At 44.0% G+C, this 22,760-nt stretch overlaps 1 protein-coding gene, 1 long non-coding RNA gene and 5 other non-coding genes across 7 annotated transcripts in view; 4 read left to right on the forward strand and 3 right to left on the reverse strand.

Annotated features, from left to right (window-relative positions):
• The first annotated feature begins 3,275 nt into the window (after positions 1-3,275).
• Positions 3,276-3,348, forward strand: TRNAR-ACG. Its single transcript has one exon. It is a non-coding gene; the product is annotated as a tRNA-Arg (tRNA).
• Positions 3,349-6,081: 2,733 nt separating this feature from the next.
• Positions 6,082-6,171, reverse strand: TRNAY-GUA. Its single transcript is given in 2 exon segments — positions 6,082-6,117; positions 6,135-6,171. It is a non-coding gene; the product is annotated as a tRNA-Tyr (tRNA).
• A 158-nt stretch (positions 6,172-6,329) lies between these two features.
• TRNAR-ACG lies at positions 6,330-6,402 on the forward strand. Its single transcript has one exon. It is a non-coding gene; the product is annotated as a tRNA-Arg (tRNA).
• A 1,645-nt stretch (positions 6,403-8,047) lies between these two features.
• On the reverse strand, positions 8,048-8,120 carry TRNAR-ACG. Its single transcript has one exon. It is a non-coding gene; the product is annotated as a tRNA-Arg (tRNA).
• An 89-nt stretch (positions 8,121-8,209) lies between these two features.
• Positions 8,210-9,346, forward strand: LOC113971915. The gene is made up of 3 exons (XR_003535769.1): positions 8,210-8,437; positions 8,533-8,693; positions 9,106-9,346. It is a non-coding gene; the product is annotated as an uncharacterized LOC113971915 (long non-coding RNA).
• TRNAY-GUA lies at positions 8,376-8,465 on the forward strand. Its single transcript is given in 2 exon segments — positions 8,376-8,412; positions 8,430-8,465. It is a non-coding gene; the product is annotated as a tRNA-Tyr (tRNA).
• Positions 9,347-13,240: 3,894 nt separating the features above from the next.
• The window catches only part of DNAJC5B (DnaJ heat shock protein family (Hsp40) member C5 beta), a 30,655-nt gene continuing 21,135 nt past the window's right edge, over positions 13,241-22,760 (reverse strand). The window contains exons 3-4 of the mRNA XM_027693658.1: positions 18,961-19,135; positions 13,241-13,335 (exon numbers count right to left, since the gene is read on the reverse strand). Coding sequence (XP_027549459.1) covers positions 13,241-13,335; positions 18,961-19,135 — 270 coding nt within the window. The remainder of the gene's footprint in view (positions 13,336-18,960; positions 19,136-22,760) is intronic.

Here is a 22,760-nt window from a genome sequence, read left to right on the forward strand (position 1 = left end):
TTGCTGATTTAATCTTCAAAGCCAGTAACTGAAGCCTGGTTTTCTCTCATTTTCCCACCTACCTCTTTTATAGGTTTATCTGTCTTGGCAACTGTGATATATGTTTTTATTTGCTTTTTGTCTTAACCTGTCTTCTATTAAGTATGATTTCAGTGTAATTGGATACTAATGACTTGTTATTTGCCAAAGGATGTGGTAAAACTCCACGTAGAGCTTGGGGCACCTTAGAAGCACTCTGGATTGCCAGCTTGTTCTCCATAATGTCCAAAGTATTGTGTGCAAATATCCAAAGCAATGTGTCTTCCTTCAGCTGCAGCCCCCTGCTCCCTCCTGGACAGCCAATAATCAGGAGAAGGAGAAAGTGTCTCTTAGAGATGTATTACCCCTTCTCATTTCTAGCTTTTAACTGTATTCATTCCCTCCCTGGACCACTAGCCTGATTTTCCAGCTCTGGCTCCAGCTTCCTTCAGGCATTAGGATGGTTTGCTGTTTGACCAAGGCTTTGTCTCAAATCATTAGTCTTGGCTGCAGATCTCTCCTGGGTTCAAGCAGGGCCCATCTCACTGGGTTCTGCTTTCCAAATTGCCAGGCACCACAACACAGCTACTTTTGAATGCTGTATGTGCTTCATTAGGCAAAACAGAGTGGCCTTGTTTGCTCAGAGCATTCTGTTAGAAGTGCATGGAAATCTGAGAGACTACTCTTTTCTAATAACATCCTTCATCCCATCATCACAGTAGGAGTAACATCCATGGGACCTCTGAGCTAATACATGGCAGCCCTCTATCCTGCCCGATCATCTCTCTGGCTGCCAACAGGTGGAATAGGTGCAAGTCCAAGATGCCCAACTAGAAAAAGGCACCACCTCCACCCCTGTGAACTCCTGTTTGCAATTACATTCTTCCTGTTGTTGTATGCCCACCAGCATACAACATGGACATGCTTACCCCCTTTCATTCACTTTGTGGTTTTTCATTACTAACTCAGGGGAAAAACCCCAAAACCCATCTGCAAAACAGGAGCTATTTGTAAGTCTCTGCTTATGAAAGAGCTGCTCCCCTCAGTGCTTACCCCTCTGCACCAGCCTGAGGCAATCAGGAGGAATTTGGCCTCATATTCACTACCCACCTTACTTGCACCTGCAAAAGCTAAAGCGAGCAAGAATGAGAATGAAGACGATGGAAATAATAGGTCTGAAGTGAGCTGTCTGGAGGCAGACAGTGGCTCTACCTCACATCTACTGGATACCTTCCCCGCTTCTCACACCTGGCGCCCACTCCATGTCTTCTGCTTCATCATCTCAGCACAACACTCCTCCTCCAGGCTGCAGTTGGGCAAGCACCTGCAGGAGGCTGAGCTGCCCTGGCCAGCAGGATAGGGCAGCCTGGGCCTCTCACCTCCCCTTGTGCTGGCCCTGGCTGCAAAATCTGGTCCCCTCATTTGCACACCACCTGAGCTGATTTACCTGGCTGACCCTTGGAAAATTACCCACTTTTTTACTGGATTATCAAGTTAACTCAGGTGCCTGGAGTGACCACAGACTGCCAGAGCAAGGACGAGGCAAGTTGTGTAGTTGAGGGCAGTGGAGAAGAGGGGAGGAGAAGTGGGACCTCTTTACTTTGTAGCAAGGAGATGCTAAACTGGCTCATCCTCCTTTCAAACTTCATCCTCAACATCTTGATTGTTATCCAGAACATAATACCTTCAGTACCCCTCAAGATAGTCCATGACTTGAAGAAGCACTCACAAGCAAATCAAGCCAAAAGCCATCACTTATCACAATATAGTCGGGCAAAATCACCACTGCTGAGGGAAGCACAGTAGCAATGCGTGTTCAAATAGGGTTACAGTGATTAATGTCTGTCTCCAACAGCTCCCGGCATTTTCCCTGGCAGCAGGTTGCATGAATCCCATCCTGCTTCAAAGGAATGAAAAAAAGAGCTATTCATGTTTTTCCATGCTACCTAATGTTCAGCACCGGTTAACTGCTTTGTTTTGTTTTTCATTTGCCTAATGAAACTAGGGCTAAATATGCAGAGTTTGTTTCCAGTGTCCTGTCTCTCTCTGGTACAGACCTGTTTGTGAAAGCCTGAATAGACAAGTGTCATACCAGAAATCAAACAGCAATCAAAGGATACCATGGGAAAGAAGCTTGCAGCTCACTGACACACAAGTTATTATCAAGGTTGGGTCAACATATTTGACTGCTGTAAGGTAATCAGAGGGCTCAGAAAAGCAGACAGCAAGCATCACCAAGAAATCCTGAGATTGCATCCAGAATGTTATAAATCCCTGGCTGTTCCTGGAAAAGCAAAACTTAGTTTGCATGTGATTGATGAGTAAAAACTGTAAAACAAGCTCTGGGATCTTGTGGCCTTTGCGGAGCCTATCAAGTGACCAAGACCACAGTCATGGGGACACTGGTCTCCTTTGTGAAGTACCAATGTGATGCTTTGTACGAATTCAAAGGCAAAGACTGTTCTGGCAGTCCAAAAGAGCATTGTCTCTGGCAGCTGAGCAGCAGGAAAAAATTATGGGGCCCGGACCAAGAGTAACTCAGAGTCTGGGGCAGGAACCAACGTGCAGACTGAGTCAGGCACGTCGTAATGGGAGAGGTATTGGTGTGACAGTGGCGTGGGGGTTTCCTGGAAGACGAGGTGCTGATGCTATCTTGCTGCCTTCAGAGCTGCCCTTTTCCCTCTGAACAGATCAGATCTGCACTGCAGCACACAGCCTGTTCCAGCCCTGCAGGCCCTGTCTGTCTGCTCTGGGATCCTTCCAAGGAGGCAGGACCAAGCATGGGATGAAGGCTATAAGGCTCATCTGCCACAAGATCACGGAAGTGGCAGATCCCATCTCCTTCTCCCACCAGCTGGGATTCCTCCTCCAGACACCATGGGAACAAGCAGGCTCTGCTGGCCCAAATGGCTGCTAGAGGCAGGGGCATGAAAGAGTCTATGAGCAAATCTCTGTGTCTGTATTGTGTCTGGCATGACACAACTGCCAGAATTTGGGAACTGGATGATATGATGTTTTTCTTTTTTCCTTTCAGCACAGATATTGCAGCAGGTGACTTGTTCTCAGCTTGCACTTGCAAAGCTCTTAATCACAGTGGAGCGACATCAGATATGGAGCTTGGACACAGAAATTGGGATTTTCACTGTGCAACCTCTGCATGTTGGTGGTGCTGGAAATCAGGGTCTTCCCTCTGGGGCCAGGCAGGAGCCCTGGGGTGGAGAGTCAGGACCACCCTCATTTAAAAATTTCATCATCTGGGGCCAGTGGCGCAATGGATAACGCGTCTGACTACGGATCAGAAGATTGTAGGTTCGACTCCTGCCTGGCTCGCTGTTGCTAGTTTTTCACTCCTTGCCTGCTGTCAGTTGTCCAAGCCTTGTTTCCCTAATCCTAGTTTGCCCTGAGAGTCCCACACCATCTCCTAATCTTGGTTTGCCCTGAGAGTCCCACTCCACTGTGCTTGGATGGAGGAAAAAAAAGTTGGGAAGCTTGGTTTAAAATGAAGAAATTATATTGGTACCCCCACATCCTGCTCAGCATATGAATGGGGTTTTTATAATCTCTGGCATAATTCATTATTTAGCGATACAAATGATTGAATAGGGTGTACACACACAGCTCATTATTTGCCCTCACTGGAGACCAGATATGGAAATAATTAGGCACTTGCAGGTCACTGTCACTAATAACTTGCTCCTAAATGACATATTTTGCAAGCTACACAATCATCTAAGCACTGAATAGGATGTTACTGGAGTAAAAAGCATTTAGTACTTCTAGATCCATGAGCATGTCCTAGAAGAGTGGGAAGCTGAACTAAGCGGTCACATGAATGTAACAGGCTGTTCCTCAAGAGGCACAGTAGTTGTTTAGCATAAAGTAAGTCCTGAGATCAGTGTCTACATTTTGTGAGGGTTTTCATTTTTGTTTTTGTTATTTTTCTTTCCTGGATTTCATTCTCCCTTATGGGAGATACACTGCTACACAGAAATGCATGTGTGTCAATACTTTCTGGGTGGGTGAGGGGAAAAAAAAGTCTTAAAGATGGAGCTGGAGGGGGAAAGGAGATGGTCCATTCTCCAGAAGAAACCCTAAGCGTGTTTTTATTTTGTGAGCTATCATTTAGGAGAAGAGTTTCCACTGAATCAGTGAAAAGGCACAAAGGAGTTCAGAGATGTTTATATAGGAAGGGGTGAATCTTAGGAAAAAAGTAAATCGTTGGCCCTGGATGGAGTCTGTGCCCTGACCCACACTGGGGAGTGGCACAGGGATGTACTTCTAGATTTTGCATTTAGATTTGATGGCTGGTAAGTGCAAATATGTATGGACAACAGACACCTAAGAAAATGTCTTTCCTTAATGTTTGCTCACCTTGGTGCCTCTATTCTCTGATGGGCAGGTTTTCCATGCCTGGATTTCTCCTGAACCTGTTCCTGAGAGGGATGCACTGCACCGTGCTGGAAGAGAAAGGAGAAAAGATTGTTGTTGGTGTCTATGTGTGTGTCCATACACACACACAAACCCATACTAATTAATAGAGAGGTGTCTGGAGCCAGGGACAAAGCATGTAACTACAGGTGAGCAGCTTGCAGGTCTGACTCCTGCTGAGTTTCATAAATCTGTTTCCCAGCTGATAATCTTACTTGTATTATATTCCCCCAGAGAGTGGGTCTTCTTTGCTCTCATATACGAAATCTACCCCAGAGAAACACTCTCACAAGGAGAGAAGACTCACTCGTTCTGTTGAAGGAGAAAACTTCACTTCCATTCTTCCCCTGCTATGCAGACAGATTTGGATGCTTTCAGACATGTTTACTTTCTCCAAGCAAGGAGTTGTTGCCAAGCATGTTTTTCTGCACCCTACATAGTACCTGTAATGGAAAAGAAGACTTGAAGGAAAAAGGAAACAATAGAAAACAGGGGGGAAAAGCAGAGTATGAGTGCTGGCTTTCTTATTAACTACACCCTAAGCAAGCCCATGCCTGTCTGCATTAAACCCCTTCCGTATAAAGGACCTCTATGGCCCCTCTCCCTCTGCTCCACGTTCTCCTAGAACAATCTCCTTTATGGCACAACTAAAGGACCAAACATCAGGTCTGTTGCATTAAGTCAAGAGATTGTGGAGCACTTTCTTCCACTCCTATCAGCCAGAATGCTCACAGCCCTCATTTGTAACAATTATCTGGCATCACAGAAAGCACAATCAGTAAGGATTATTTGACATCATGGAAAGCAACATGCAAAATGAGGAGAGACTGTCCAGAGCTGAATTAGCACACTAAGGACCACCTTAGAAAAGATGACTTAACAAAAATAGCTAAGATTGAGATAAAAATGCTTAATTTTTTTGGCTTCACATGGGAGGATGTCAAATATATATTATTAGATTGAGAGGGGTTCTCATTAATGCATATAAATATCTCAAAGGTGGGTGCCATGAAGATGGTACAAGACCCTTTTCAGTGGTGCCCATTGACAGGACAAGGAGCAATGAATATAAACTAAAACATAAGAAGTTCCAGCTCAACACAAGGAAGAACTTCTTTCCTTTGAGGGTGGCAGAGCACTGGAACAGGCTGCCCAGGGAGGTGGTGGAGTCTCCCTCTCTGGAGACATTCAAAACCCACTTGGATGCGTTCCTGTGTAACCTGCTCTAGGTGCCCCTGCCTTGGCAGGGGGGTGGGACTAGATGATCTCCAGAGGTCCCTTCCCTTAAAAATGCTGTGGTTATTAGAAAATGTCATTGTTTAGATCTTATTAAATTATAATATCTTTTAGTATAATTAAATATAATAATAATGATTATTATGATGGGAAAAAACTAAGCACTTCCCAAAGCATTGCTGCAACAAGGTTTTCAATGTTTACCGCGGGGCTGCCACCTCTGCAGTAATGTTTTTGTTTGTTTCCCCTCCCAAGAAAAAAAAGATGCGACTTGCTTCTGTACCATGCATGTTCGAAACGGCTCTAGGAGCGTCCGCCTGAGCGGTAGCGTAGCCGTCCTCCTGTTCTCTACCGAGGGGCCGAAAAATTCCCAAGTGGGGCGGGAAAAAGTTTGGCGTCTCCTTCGAGCCGGAATCGAACCAGCGACCTAAGGATTCCCGCGGGGCGAACCTCTACAGTCCTCCGCTCTACCAGCTGAGCTATCGAAGGGACCTGCCGCTCGCCCCCCAGCGGCCGCAGAAGGAGCCGCCCCGCCCCGCCCCGCCCGGAGCCCCGCGCATGCGCTCTGCTCCGCCGCCTAGCAGGCGCCGAGCGGTGGGACGGGGGCTCCGTGAGGGGGCGACAGCCGCGACGAGCCCCACGCGTGGGGGCCAGTGGCGCAATGGATAACGCGTCTGACTACGGATCAGAAGATTGTAGGTTCGACTCCTGCCTGGCTCGCGTTTCTTTTGGTGCCCCCATGCATCGTGACCGTCACCAGCGCCCTTCGCTGCAATGTACGGCACACCGATTCCAAATGCTAAGATCACTAGTGAGTTACCTCAGTTATTTATTTGTAACTGAGTTATTTATTCATTCACTTTTTATAGGAAAATAGTGCTCAATCCACAGACTGATGTGTCCAGCTCTGGGGTTCTCAGCAGAGGAAAGACGTGGGCCTATTGGAGAGAGTCCAGAGGAGGGACACCAAGATGATCAGAAGGCTGGAGCATCTCTCCTATGAAGACAGGGTGAGAGAGTTGGGATTGTTCAGCCTGGAGAAAACCAGGCTCCAGGGAGACCTTAGAGCACCTTCCAGTACCTAAAGGGGGCCTGCAAAAAGAGCTGGAGAGGGACTTTTTACAAGGGTGTGCAGTAACAGGACAAAGAGCAATGGCTTTAAACTGGAAGAGGTAGGCTTAAGTTGGATATAAGGAAGCAGTTTTTTACAATGGGATTGGTGAAATACTGGAACAGGTTGCCCAGAGAGGTGGTAGATGCCCCATCCCTGAAAACATTCAGGGTCAGGTTGGGCAGGGCTCTGAGCAACCTGATTGAGTTGAAGAGTCCCTGCTCATTGCAGGGGTTTGGACTTGATGGCCTTTAAAGGTCCCTTCCAACCAAACCATTCTATGATTCAATGACTATGGCTATTCTCAAATCTAAACATGGGGGATGCCTTCCTCGATTCTCCTTTCTGTTCTTTATACAATACTTTATACGATTCAAGCTGTTCTTTATACCATGCATAGTCTTTATAGACACCAAAAATGTTTGTTTTGTTGCAAAAATCATACACTTTTCATTCCACTGCACAACAAAAGTGCTCTTGCCGTTCTCAAGGCTAATGGATAATCACCATGAAAACAACAGTCTTCATCAGAGCAGCATTGCAACTGCCTTCAGAGACCCCCGGTTGTTTTCTTGGCTGTGGTTTGTAAGACTGACCATAGTGTGTCGGGCCAATGCCAAGCACACTGCTCCTCTGCTTGGGCCCAAACGATTTTCCCCCATGTAGTGTGTTGGTGTGTTAATCAAGTTGAGTTGCTGGCACAGTTAAAGCATTTGACAAGCTGTATGTTTAAATGGTTTGAAAAGTTTAAGCCTACAATGGTGTTTTGCTTTGGGAGATGCAACGCTCCAATGACGTGCTGGGTGGACAGATGGAGTTAAATCATAGAATCATAGAATGTTAAGGGGTTGGAAGGGACCTTAAAGATCATCTAGTCCCAACCCCCACGCCAGGTTGGGACTAGGCCAGGTTGCTCAAGGCCCTATCCAACCTGGCCTTGAACACTGGCAGGGTTGAGACATCCACAACCTCTATGGGCAACCTGTACCAGTGCCTCACCAGCCTCAAAGTGAAGAATTTCTTCCAATATCTAACCTAAATTTCCCCTCTTTCAATTAATACCCGTTACTCCCTGTCCTACCACTACAGTTCCTGATGAAGTCAGGATGGTGAGATGAGATGAGGAGAAAAGAAAATTGAGAGGGCGAAAGATAAAAATGAAAGGTCAGGATGCTGAGATGAGATGAAAAACCAACAGCCTTCCCCCGCTGCGTGTTACTAGGGGTGGTGACTGGAGAGCAGAAAAAGCAAGTGCGAGCCAGGCAGGAGTCGAACCTACAATCTTCTGATCCGTAGTCAGACGCGTTATCCATTGCGCCACTGGCCCCGCACACGGCTGTGACCATCTTCGCAGACCTCTATAGCTTAATACCGGAGGGACCCCCAGCCGAGCCTCGGGGCGCCCCTGCAGCGCCCCAGGCCCGACACAGGCCCCGCCCGGCATAGGCCCGGCCCGGAGCAGGGGCCGCTCTCACAAAGGCCCGGCCCAGCTAAGGTCCGCCAGAGAACCGTGCACCCCGCGCATGCGCGGAGCGATCCTGGCTACGGTCTTAGGGCGCGGCGGCGGGGTGAGTGGCAGGTCCCTTCGATAGCTCAGCTGGTAGAGCGGAGGACTGTAGAGGTTCGCCCCGCGGGAATCCTTAGGTCGCTGGTTCGATTCCGGCTCGAAGGAGACATTGTTTTTCTCCCGCCCTCTTATTTGAAGTACGTTTACACAGCTTCTCTTTGACGTTTTGCAGATACGGCTGTTTCTCTCGAAGGCATCCGGCCTCATTGCAAACCGAGCCTCTCCGTTGTGGCTCGCTGACTCTCAGGAGCGGCTGTTCCTGCGGGAACTGAGAGTGCCACGCCTGATGCGGGACTGCCAACACCCGCCTGAATTTCTAAGGGAAAACAAGGTGTACGTTGTTCGTACTTCAACTTAACGACAAAGCAAGCCCGTGCAGGAGGATACCTGTTGAGATCCCTTTATCTCATCACAGTTAATTAGGATGTTGAAATTCTGAGGGTCATTTCTCCAAGCCTCCTCTCCTCTGAATGTCTAGACTCTACTTTTACAGAATAGGACTGTATCTATATATTTACATACTACCACAACGTTTTCAGATTCAGCCCAGTGAAGTGTTCAGGGCCGGGCTGGACGGGGCTCTGAGCATCCTGGTGGGTGCATCTCTGCCCATGGAAGCGGGCTTGGAACTAGATGATCTTTAAGGTCCCTTCCAACCCAAACCATTCTACGATGAGCATGTATTAATTCTCCCACTTAGTGGAAAATTGTGTGTCTTTACTAGTGTCTTTCTGTTGTCTTGTAGGTGTCTGCTACCATGCAGTTGTCCCATATTACTGCCTCCCCAGCCCTGGGACAGGTGACACTGGCACAAAGGACTGAGTCCTCCTGTAAGAAACTCTGTACCTGTTCATCTCTCAAAGCAAAAGGAGAAGCCGGATGTCATGACTGAGCTGACTTTAGTTTGTGGAGGGAAGGAAGGGGGTTGCTGTCATCTGTGGTCTTTCTCCCTGCTTTGTAACAGCACAACGAACATCATCTTTTCTACAGGAATGATAACACAGAAAAATAAATCAGTAATTTTAACTGTACTCAATTTTGTATGGTTCTTAATTTTTCTTTAATGATTTTATTCTAATAAGAGGCAGAGATGTAACTCTTTTTGACTGAAATAATACCAGTATTCATTCTAATGGAAGGTAGGTAATGAAATTAAATTGCATACAATTATATTTGAAGCTTTTCAGATTAAGCAGAGTGGCTTATCTCACAAACTTGTGGGGAGAAAAATGCACAAACTACATAAATAACTGGTTACATGGTAGTATGCCTAAATCTTCTATCATGCCTCTTCTGTTTGGTATTTTGAGTGAATCTGGGTATGTGTTAATATCTAAACACAAAAAGGGATAGATATTCGAGAATACATCCAGCCAAAACAGTTGTCCCTTGTCCATTTTTCGAATGCTTGGGCTTCTGTGGTCACAGAGACTGGATACCATCCTAGTGAGAAATATTCCTGTCTTGTAGCACTTATCTGGAACTCTGTGCTGGCTCTTGGACTGGTGCAAAACCCCTGAGTGAGATGCTGGGCTGGATGTCTCTGGACTTCTGCTGTTGTTCTCAGCGGCATCATGGTTTCACTCTCTGCACACACCCTTCACTGGGGAGATTGTTTCATAGAGGCTCTGATACCTGTAAAACTGCTGTATTACATCACTTTGTCACACTGATGATTTTTTTTTTTTATATAGTCAAGCTTTCTGCATTGTATAAAGGACTTGTAATGTGTGGCTATAGCTCTGGCTGCTTTGCATAGGTAGGCACATTTGCTGCAATCCAAGACTTAGTTCCTCTTTGGGGAAACCCTGAGTTGCCACTTGCAAAGCCATAATTTTGGACAGCTGTCTCAACAGCTTCTCTTGCTGTTACCGGAATGAAGTTGTTAGTGTGGAAAGGTAAAGGGAGTGCTACATAAATTTATACATACAACCTTTATTAGTCAGAGTGGTTGACAGCCAAGGTAGATTTGAATACATAGTTCTTTACATATAAATAAATGTAGCAAAACAGAGCAAAAATTTGAGGATCTGTACATTTTGAGAAGGTTATTGGGTGTGCAGTTGAAATGTACACTGAAACAGATCATGTGAGCATATATTCACGTTAGGAATTTTTCTGAAAAGCAAACAAAATCTCATTGAACAGCTAAGTCCTGAAATCCTTATTTACCCCTTCTCTACGTGTCCTCAGAACAGCTGATCTTCACATCAATGAGAAAGGCAAATGCCCTGGTACTCTAAAAACTAAGTTTGCTGTTTGATATTAAGCCATGGGTTCAGATACTCAGATCTTTAAGCTGCAAGTCCTGGACAACCCACTCAGAGGTTTGGTCACTGATTTATTCTGAGTTTTTTTTTACTAGCTGAGATAATGCATTGTGGCTTTTCTGTACAAATCTCTATGTCTGTAAAAGGGATTTGCAAACATGCAGCAGCTTGTCCACCTTTGCATCACACTGAGATCAAATCACAAATCTTTCTCAAGAAAAATCTCTCATTTAAAAAGTGTAAATAAGAACCACATGACTTGTGGTACATCTCAAGCCCATGGAGATCATTTCCTTGATTTCAGTGAACTTTGGCTCTGGCCCATAGAGTGGGTTCCTGAGGGACATTGAAGGTATTGCATGTGAAAAAATTCCCCAGTTGCTTTTGTTATTATGGGATTTACTTTTTCCTCCCTGGCTTTATGCCTGCTCTGTAGCTGTTGTTGAAATCAAAGGTGCAATTTCCAATTACTTCCATGGGAGCAGGAGGACGGATTTCACACTGGAAAGGATTCCACATATAGTCTGGTGTAGCTTTACACCAGACTTTTCTCACAATGCCTCTTTTAACTCTCTGCTGGAAACAGTCACTACGTAACATTTGGACATTTTCACAGTGAAACTTAGGAAATCTCTTTGCTTGCAGATTTGTTATATACTCCATGCTCTCCCTACTCCTTCATTCAGGGATAATGTCTTACACCAGAGCAAACACCCTGCAAAGGGTAATAGTGAAGAAAGCCAAAAGATGTGTGTGCACACTGGGCCGAGTGGGTGCAGGGTGCAGGAGGGCGATCTGGATTTATGTACCAATGAGTGGTCCCCAAAATCATTTGCAATGTGCAAGTGAGGACCAAGAGTAGCCAATGGGTAGGAGGGAAGTGAGGACCTGTGCACAACCTCAGCCATGCCAAGAGCTTCCCTCTTTTGTGAAGAAAACCAGTGCCATTTCTGAGGGCAATGTGAGCGTTGGCTGGCCCCAGTGCATGCACCCAGAGAACAGATATATAACCTGAACTGGAAGTAATGGCCTTTAAAATGTCCATGTGTTATGGGACATTAAAAGAAATGTTGAAAGTAGTATTTCTTGACTTTGGAATTACAACTGGTGCTACGAAAAACACTCTCTTCCCATATATTTAGCTGCAGCTGGATGACATTTGCTGTGGAAGGTGAGAATAGAAGGAAGATAATAACATTTCACAACTGTGGGATCCAATTCTAAGCACGGGAATAACACTTTTGACTAGTTATATATTCCCTGGTCTGTATAATTTAGTGGAACATTGCAACCCCCTTTACACCACAGCACACAAAAATAGTATATGCACTGACAATGACTGATGTAACATGATCAATAAGGAGAAATCTCGGACTTAAACTGCTATGTCAAATTGGTGAAGTGCTAAGTTTAAGATCTAAGAGGTATTCCTTTAGCTCTTACAAATCAGTGGCCTAATTTCTTTGTGCTTGCTTTAGCTATACCCACATATATCTCCTCCGACTTGTGGAGTGGTACACTTGAACGTACACCTCATCTCTACCTCCTAATTTAATAACATGTCGTGCTCTTAAAACCCCTGAGCCTGGAGCAGAGGAGAGGATTCAGTCTTGCCCCGATGAGCTGGTGAGGAGACACTCACTCCTTTGCTGCTTGCCTTCCCTACCAAGTCCTCACTGCTCCCACATCCCCAGTGCCTGCACTGGTGTGATGGCTCCCAGCCCAGTGCCAGCAGGGCAGTGGAGCCAGAAGCCAGAGGCATGGGGAATAAGCCAGCTGGCAGAAAGCTGTTGGCTGGGAAGCAAATGGGGAACCTTTGCCACAGGACTGTGAGGAGAGAAGCTCTGGGGCAGCCCAGGGCCAGCCTTCCTCTCCACGTGGCATTTGCCCACTGTCTCATGGGTTTTCAGCTTGTGCAGGGGAAGACACAGAGCCAGTGTGTGCTTCTCGATGAAGCTCCTGGATTTGGAGTGACCTGAACTGTAACCACCAGCAGAAGAGTTCCTGAGCACTTTGTCCTGGCTCAGGTTTATAATTGCCAGAGCTGGGTCCCAGCAAGCTACTAGCTGCTTTCCAAAGAGCACTTCCCCTCTGGGAAGGAGAGCCCCGTCTGTCTTGCCGCCAACTTTCCCCCTGAGGTCTGCTAAAGAGCACTTCCTGGGCTCCCTCACAGGAATGTTTCACATCCAGCAAAACTGCTGCATGCAAGGAAAGTTCCTGGAACAGGGAGAGGTGGAGCCAGTGTGCCTGGAAAGGGACTCGGGACTGTGTCTGGGAGGTGAAACTATAGCTAAGGGCAGGGAGAAGAGCAACTATACCAAAGGGAATATTACTAGAGGAAAAGACCATGTTGAGCCTGGCAGTTTGATGCCATGAGAGACCAGCATGCTGGTCTGTAGAGCTCTGTACTGGCCATAGATATCTCCATGCACAGTGCAGGTATCAACCTATTGGAAGTGGCCTAGAGGAAGATTCTGCCTTGATAGGAAATAACTCTCAGTTTACTCTTGATTATCTTAAAGACAACTATAAACACAGGCTGCAGAACTTATCGTGTGTTTTTTCTTGATGTGAGACACCGTGACCAGCACCAACAGGTGCTCTCCTGCTCTAGGAGTCTGTGCGATAGCTCCGATGGCTGTCCCCAATTAGTTGTGTCTTCTCTGTTACGTTAGTCGGCTGAAGCACGATAGGAGTTTCTCCATCTAAATTGGGAAGGAGGACAAATAAAAACGTAAGAACCCTCCACTTGCTACCAAGTCAGTTTTCTTATTAGCACCCCAGCGTTTCATCTGCAGTTCTGGTTACAGCTTAATCTTGGTTTCATGGGCAGCTCTGTGTGTACTGAAGAGGTGGCAATGCCCACATCGAGTCTACAAATGCTCTTACTCCTTGTCCTCATGTAATGGTAGGTTTCTGGGTGACTATTGCTGCTGCTGTTAAACTGGACGTTTGCCGTACCTGGAGCTTTGCAGACATTGCAGGCTCAAGGTTCCTGCCTGTTCCAATAGCAAGTGCTTGTTCCTGCAAATGTCTGAATATGATGAGTGCTGTTGTGAGTCAGCAAGCACTAACCTTGACAGTGCTTGTGAGAATGGGACAGAAATGAGTCTTGAAGTTAACAGTAAAGAAAGAAGAGAGTTAAAAGGGAAAAATGCGTGAACAGTAATACACTTGAGAGGGAAGAAATCACATATATCCTGAAAGCCAGCTAGTTAAATAAAAATGTTAAATTGAATTTGTTATATATATAATATAGGACTCTGGGAATTATTATTTTAATGAGTTTGGAACTACCGAAATCTCACATTATCACTATCTAAATCCTTACTACTGTGTACTTTCTCATTCTGTGCATTTTTTGTTTGCTTTTTCAATATATCTATAAAAATGCATTTGTTGTAGAGTTGAGAAAGTTGAGTGGAGGAAAGTGAAGTCTTTATATAGTTCCTTGATGGCTGTTGGGTTCCCTCTGATAATAAACAAGGTTTGGTTGCCCTTCTCCTGGGCTCCTTTCCAACCCACATTTTTTGGTGGGGAGGAAGGGGCTCAGGTCTCAGAGAGGTTCAACCATCTTAGTGAAGTGTTTCACATGAAAAATTCTAGACTATCTATATCTTGATACTAACAGAGCCTTCACAGTAATTGAATAAAAATTATAACTTTTTCTTCCAAATGACCAAATGTTCAGAAAAAAAACCTCATCTGACATTTCCTCCTGTTTACATGACAGTTGGCGGGATGAATCATGGGCAAAAGATGTAATGCACAGGAGTAACTTAACCCAGAGTAGGAATCTAATTGCATGCCATACGGCTTCCCCTCAGTGGGGGTAGAACAACTTTGACTCTGTCAAGGTGAAAGGCAAGAATGATTAAATGCCAGGCAGCTTCTCTTTATGGGCAATTCCATATTTAGACACAAGGTCAAAGACAGACGTGTTTCATAACTTCTAAAAGTATATGAGTAATTAATGCTTCGAGCTCAGCTCAGGCTCATGTTAGTTTGGCAGTTCCAATCCATTTTTAAGTTGCTGTGTATTTTCTGGTTTTCTGAGCAGCATTCCCTCCCACCCTCTGCTGCCTCCAAGTTGTTCATTTGCTGGAAGATCGCTGATGGAGGGCAAAGACTAGCAGTACATTTTGCTGTGATACCCAGGTGTGCAACAGGAGAACGGGACCCAATGCAAATTTGTCGTGTTGCCTCCCGCTGATCTGCAGACAGTTCTGAGCTGACATCCTCACCAAACATTTTGTTGCTTGCACCTTTCTAAGATTTATGATGGGGTTTTTTTTATGAGAACAGGGATAATAAACTGTACAAATATAGTCTGCTAATGGCAAGCTGCAGAATGGAGGTGAGGCAGAATTCACAGTTTAAACTGCTTTCTATAGATAGCTTCTGCTCACTGTTCGCCTACATTTGTATCATATGGAGTGCGGAGGAGACAATGAGGTGATAAAAACTTATTGCTTCTGAGTTGGGAAAGTATTTTGTTATTCAGGTTCTTTTATTCTTTTTCTTTTTTTTTCTCTCCCAGAATTCATTTTCTGTAAAATGCCTTGCATTGTTCTTACAACTATAACCAAAAAGGAAAGAACAAACCTGCCAAACTGCTTTGAGTGCTTCATTACAGTCTGAAGTACAAAGGCAATCCAAATTCCAATGCCACCTTCTCTGGGACCACAAAAAGTTAACAAAAATTTTGCCATCAACTTCAGTGGAAGCAAAATCTGTCAACCTGCCCCGTGTGTGTGGGAGAGTGATGAACTATTGCATGTGTCCACGTGGCAGATGAGCAGGTGAAAATACACAGGTCATCCGTAACATCATGGCATGCCACCACAGATTACCCTACCTTGCACCTTTCTAATGTCATGTTTGATCTGAAACCCTAAAAAATTTCATGTTTAAAATGTAATAGTACAAATATAACATTTAATTTTTGGTCTTCCATTGTACATTAGGCCACAGTTTTCTGGGACAAATCAATAGTTGTGAGAAGAAATCGTTGTAAGCTATGTGCCAGGGCTTGCAACCCCCTAATTTTCTTTAGTTCTCACGGTCATGCTACCTGTGGAAATGCATGCTCTAAAATGAATCTCTCAAGGGAAATATTGTACTAGCTGAGCACTAAAACTATGTATGTATTTGATTAAAATATTTGACTAAAACCTTCATCTAAAGGAGTATGAATTCCCCTAGAAATTCTCTCTAGAGAAATAGCATTTCAATAGAACTGATGCCTTTGACATGATTGTGTTGATTTCAGTGACAACTCACTTTACTTTTACATTTTAGGGAATGGATCACTGATTTTTGGCCACACATCTTTTTTTTCACTAATAATTACATTTTATGGTATGTTAATTTGAGGAATGAAGTCAACTGCGTAAAATCTCAATTTTGTTAATGACAAATGTGAGGGACTGAAAATTATTATCATTGTGTTGATTCAATAAATGAAGTCTAAATCTCGACTCCTACAACACGCGTATGGCCTCGTTCACGCAGCACGACTGGCACCAGGCAGCTCCCACCGAGCACAGCAACAGCTGCTGGGGACTCGCTCTCTGAGGGTTTTAGCATCAGAAATGGTGATGTTTTGTCAATGTCGCGCTCCTCGGAAAAGCAATGAGTGAATGTAAAATATGTGGATAACTTTAGGTGTGACCTTAGCTTGAGAAGCGTAGCTTGAAAATCTTAGCTGGAGCATTTTGACCTTAGCAAAAAGTTCTGGTTAGCAATAATATAGATGCTGGGGACAGCAGGAAGCAAGGAAATTAATTACTGGCAAGAATGCTCAGTCTGTGGGCAGAGGGCATGCAAAGAATTTGGATCCTAATAGGATCTCCTCTTCCAAAATGAAATCTGCTGCAGGAGTGATTACAGTTTGTCTCTGAATTACATACAGGAGCATTTCTATTATTTACCTAAAGGAAGGCATGTGTATTAATTTCCATGGACCAGCATTTGAAAATATCTGGTGGAAAAGCACAGTCCTTTCCATTCTAAAAATTAGCTGCATCTTTCTGGCCAGCATCCCTAAAGCTGGGGGAGCAGGGGGGGAGAAGGAAGGGAAGAAGTACAGTTTAATCTGGTTGTCATTCAGTTTCTTCTAAATGCAGAGTCTGTTTTCCCTTCAGCTGTAGAAAAGATGCTCATCTTACCCTTGTCATAAAGTTTTCATTTTTATTACTGATACATTGCTCTCTTCTAATAATTTTAAAATAAAGAGAATTCTACTTTACTGAGGAATGCTGATTTTGATTGGGAGGAAAATGTAGCAAGAGAGAAGAGAAAAGAGAAGAGAAGAGAAGAGAAGAGAAGAGAAGAGAAGAGAAGAGAAGGAAAGGTGTAAAGACCTAGTTTTGTTCTTTCTGAAGAAATATATGACATTAAATATATATACATATATATTTAATATTGTTTTTAAAATACTTTAAAAACCATAATTCCACATTGCGTTAATTTTTCAGACTGGTACTTCACTAAACCTTTTAAATTATTTTTTAAGTTGGTATCTCAGTGAGACTTGGTGGGAGTAAAGGGATGTCAAGGTGGCCTAAAGTTAAAGAATACCAATACCTCCTGGTACCTGTGCCAGAAGGAGGCAGCAATTTTTTTTTCTGCGACTGAGGAATTTTGTGCTGGATTTTGAGAGAGAGCAAAATACCTGCCAAACTAGAAACAAAAAGAAAGGCAGAATTTAAACATCTTCCATCTTCATACTTCAAAGGTGACTTTGGTATCACAGACTCATGAAGAACAAGACCAGTTTTAGATTTGTACTTTTTAAGTGCCGAAAGATGTAGAGTTTATTAGATTTGTTTCAAATAATGCATTGTGATTATAAAGTTTTCACTAATAGTTTTTATCGCCTTTGCAGAGACTGATCAAGTATGATCAATTTTTAAGCTGCCTGTATTTACCTTGATATGCTTCTAGGCAAAAGCAACTTAAAAACACCACCACACATTGGCATAACAGTTATAAAAATAGCATTTGTTTCAACTACTACAAGTGTTTTGTTACATATTTATGGAAGGGTAAATTTGTGTGAAAAGTTGGGGGGGGAAAAATGTCTTCTTGCTAAGGGAACATGACATTTGCAATCTGGCAGTGCTAATTTAAGCATAATAAACGTAAGAATATAACTGCAGATCTTCTAAAACAATGGAAGAGAGAAAGAGTGAGCTGACTGCTTAGGTCCTTTCTCATAAAAAAGCATAATCCTGATATCCTAAGTTTATAAAAATTTGCAACTGAAAAGTGTCCTAGGTCTTTCCCTGGTACCTTGGCTTCATATTGCTGGAGCAAGAATCATTGTATGTCTCACCCTGTACATATCTAACCAGTCTGAGATGTTTCTGCTACCCCTAAAGATGAAGGCAAAAATCTGCCTCTCTTCAGCAGATTAGGACAGGGCTGTTTTTTCAAAATATGCAACCCCCACTAGTGCCAATCAGAAAATCACCACCATCATTCCTTGGTATAGCCAAAACCTGAACATGTAGCTGAGGGAATGCAGCAAAATCAAGAAAAGAACGTAACCTACTGTGAAGATCTTCCTTCTTCCCCAGGCCCATGTTCCTGGCTGGGTACTCTTGCTCCTGAGTTGGTGCTTGGCCTGTCCCACCATAGAGCACAGCAGGGACTTAAATGGGCCAGGAACTACACACATTTTTGAGAGGACTAGTTCTCACCTGGATTTTATCCGAGATCTGGGACCTGGTAAAGCAGCAGAATTGCTACTGCCAGTGCAGAAGAGAGTGAGCAGCTTGAGGGCTGGATGGGAGAGGGGCAGGACCACAGCAGCTTCTATGCAAACTCTCTTGGGTTACTGTGCAACTACACTGTTGGAAACATTGCATCTTTTCTTGAAGCCTCTTCTTGAATGGGTACAGTTAGTCCATCATAGGCAGGGATAAATTTTACATAAATAAAACCCAAACGACAGCTTGTTCAGGCCGATCAGATATAACAAGCAGCACTCCAGCAGAGCCTAATCAGGATATAGGATATGAAGCAAGGTGGGCATGGAGGCTACAGGGTGAACATCGCCTCTTATGATAAGTCCTGAGACTTTTAATGTTTAAACGTCTCATAAGAGATACAGGAGATATTTAGCTGTTAGTGCCATAATTTTATTTTTGCATTAATACGTAACTTGGGAAGTTCACTGGGTCATGGTCTTAGCTAGAGGGAATTGGCACATCTCCACTGAAGTCTGGAAGCAGCCTCAGCACTGTGAGCGGAACATCTGGACTGCAGACTTTAAAGATTGTTTTGAACAGCTTTGCCACACAGTAAGCCCCTACAATACACACCTCTTTCCATGTCGTTCTTAATTTGCTCTTCCAAATCTTCTGGAGACACACAAAACTCCTGCTGTTCACCCTCGGGTGCCTTGGGTTTACACTTTCCGCAGCAGCAGTTGAAGCAGCAGCAGAGACAGCAGCAGAGGTAGCAGCCCGTCAGCAAGCCACAGACTGCAAACAGGCCCTGGGTTAAACACAGCGGGACAAAAAACCTGTCAGCAGTGACCTTGCTCAAAATTGTGGCAGCCTCTTACAAATAAAGGCAGATCATCAGAGGAACTCTGGTTCCCAAGTACTTGGCACTCAGGAGTCCAGCTGCTGGCCCAGTGCCTGAGCAAGGGCCAGATATCCCAAAGCCCTCCTCACCACCAAGCTCCTGCTTGTCACTCAGGACCACATCCACAAAGAAGACACCAACCAACAGGACACCCACATGCTCAGCTTTTGAAAGTCTGACTTCAGCTGATGGCCCTCAGAAAAGCCCTCCAGGCAGTATGCAAAACCCCACCCACCTTAAAATGACTCATTTCTATCTTTAAAATGACTCATTTGCCCAAGATCATTTTTGCAAACACTTATTTACTGTCAGATTCTTGTCAATAAGAAAGCTGAGAGAAAAAGAAGCAAAGACCCAGATGCATCCCACTTAACTTTAGGCACTTAACTAAGGCATCCAAATTAGGACTGTAGCCCCTGTGGGCGCCCCACATAGTCAAAGGGAAGTTGAAAGCTCTTCCAGAGCATAATTCAGCCACATGAGGATTTGAATTGCCCATTGGGGGTGTCTCTCTTTTTCCACATTAGCCTGTACAGGACCACACAGGTGATATCTCCTAAATTATACTCCTCGGTCTATGGTTTCTCGATCTGTGGACTCAGGCAGCAAGAAGTTCCCATCCACGTGGGTCTTTACTCTCTCTTTTCCCTGTGGCACAAAGCAAGAGGCTTCAGCAGAGCCAACACAATGGCCTGGGGCCAAGACCAGAGATCTCAGTCAGAGTCAAGAGCCAGAAAAAAATAATTTACAGAGATTTTCTTCCTCCAGACCAGGTCACTGCCCAGGTTCACAGCACAGCTCGCAAGTTGCTTGTTTGTGTGCTGCATCACAGCAATAGGATGGGGGACCTTCAGGAGAGGAGCCTTTAGGCTGGCATTGCCACTCTGTGCTCCATGGGGACATGACAGCAGCCTGGCTCCTGACCTGGGATGGATCCAGGCCTGCAGTGAGATGTCTGTGACACAGAAGAAAACTCCACATCTCTTCTTGAACATAGTGGTATAAGACCAAAGGAAATCCAGTGACATTGCTGAAAAGTGAATCAAAGCTGATATATAGAAATAAACAGAAAGAGAATATGTTTAGATTAGATATTAGGAAGAAATTCTTTACTGTGAGGATGGTAAAATACCAGAACAGTTGCCCAGAGGAGTTGTGAGTACCCCATCCCTGGAAGTGTTCAAGGCCAGGTTGGATGGGGCTCTGAGCAATCTGGTCTAGTGGAAGGTGTCCCCGCCCATGGCAGGGGCTTGGAACTACTTGATCCCTTCCAAACCAAACCATTCTATGATTCTGTAAATGTGTACGTAAAAGCAACAGAGCTTTGTGGTCACCAGGTTGGAAGTATAGCCAGGCTTTAGCATTATGGTTATACAGTCTGCTCTTTAATGACTATTCATTATATTCATAAGACAACATGCTGCTGAGGGAAAAAGTAAGCACAAGTGTCAGGATATTGTCAAACTTTGACAGTGGAGCTGTGTAAATAACATTGTTATGTATGCATGTCTCAGGCAACATTAGTGGGGGCCGACTGGAGCATCTTTGAAGGTAACAAGACTATTTATATGCCTAATATTAATAGGCATGTATCTAGAGTGGTTTTAAATGAAAAGGACACTGACTTTTTGTTTTAAAATATTTTCCTTCCAATAGACACCTAAAACTGTTCTAAATGCCATAATCCCTAAAATAAGCTGTCTGACTGTTTATCATTTATGCCATAATGGAGAATAAATCACCACTATGTATAGAATGAAAAAAGGCATAAAAAAGTATACAGAGGGGAAAAACCCCTTGAATTTATTAATGATAACTTTAGTGTTTCAAGATTTCTTGTGCCTATATTATCACAGGTGATAAAACAAGAATCATTTTATTGATGTGATCAATAAACTGTCTTCATGGTAGAGAGAGAATTGGTTTTTGCTAAAACAGTTAAATGAAAAAGCCCTGTGCCTGCCAGTGAAAAAGTAGTTCAATTTCCCCTTACCCATATCTGTATGTTTCCAGTTTAATATGCCTGCTAAGAAGTCTGGCACTCTGGAAAAAAAGTAATCTTCATTTTGCATTTCTCCTTTCCATTGGGTTTCCTAACTGCTAATGATAAACCCCCTCACAATTGTCAGATTTTATGAGTATGAACACGCTGGGGAAGGGGAATGTTTGCAGTTGAAGAGGGAGATAACAAGTGAAGGCTGTGGTCCCTATTGTCTTCTACCAGAATGGAGAAAATTAGGGGTTCAGTGGTTATCTGTAGATGATGCCTCAGACTCAAATAGTATTATAATTCAAAAAAACCCTGATTTGGTTGCCTCTTTATGCTTTGAAAGTGGCAAGATTTTGGGTTGAGGGAGAGTGACAATCCTCAAATCCTCAAATGAGTCTATATACATATTTTGGATTTTTTGTACAAAATTCATAAAACCTGGGAAGCAGTGATTACTTTTGCTATTCAGCACATCTTGTCTCACTTCTGGGATACAGCTTGCTGAAACAATACTCACATTCCTCCTTTAGCTGTTAGGGACTTACCAACTTCTCTCTGTACTCTCCACTGCTCTCCATATAAGTCAAAGTTGTTATTTCTGTTTCTGATTTTCTAACGCCAGAGGATTTTATCCTTCATAAAATCTCCATTAAAGATCAGTAAGTAGAAGAGCAAATAAAAGCTAAAAAAAGAGCAGCAAAGAGTGAAGAAAATCTTGTTTACAAAGACTGTTAAAGGACTCAACACTGCTGCTCTCTCAGCACTAAGGAAATGCTTCCTGGCACCTAAAACATGACAAAAAGGCTGCAGGAGATGGTGGACAGCAAAAAAGAGGGAATGATCCATTCAGCAGCTATAGTGGGGTGTCCAGCCTGCAGCAGGGGTCAGCTACAGCAGCAGCAAGCAGGGATCCTCCAGCCTGTCTCCTAGGGGGCAACTGAGCCTTTGCAAGTTTAATTTAAAGGTTTCATTCACTGCATTTGAGCAGTGACCGTCTCATCCTGATTCAGCAGACAAATTATGGCTTCTCAGTGACTTCCCAGTTTGAAAGGGGACTGCAGAGCAGTGCAGCATTGGCCTGATCCGTGCTGAACACAAGAATCCATGTTCCACAGTTCTCAGATAAAAGGTCTCATAGTGTGCTTGCTTCAAATAGTACAGACCATTTTCCTATGTATTCCATTACAGTCTTTTGTTTCCTGTGCTTCTGCTGCTGCAAACAGGCGGAGACAGCATGGATTTTGCACATTTGCAATTCTGTTTGTTCCATATCTGTAATATTTCAATATTTGCAGAAGCACTTGAATTTGACATATACAAACATCAGAGGACACCAGTAAGACAAGAGACCATGGGAACCCAACTCCTTTATGACAAGAACAGCCTTGTTTTACCTTGAGCAATATGCAAGGTTTTGATATATCATTCTCTTCCTTTCCTACTCTCTTCCTCCGTTCCATTCTTCCAAGCTTTTCTTCCAGTTCCTTTCTCTCACTGGGACACATACATCATGCCATAAACACAGTGTTTTTATTGCTTACT

Source organism: Neopelma chrysocephalum, unplaced genomic scaffold, assembly GCF_003984885.1.
Source record: "Neopelma chrysocephalum unplaced genomic scaffold, ASM398488v2 Primary Assembly neopelma1_22, whole genome shotgun sequence".
NCBI classification, from domain to species: Eukaryota; Metazoa; Chordata; class Aves; order Passeriformes; family Pipridae; genus Neopelma; species Neopelma chrysocephalum.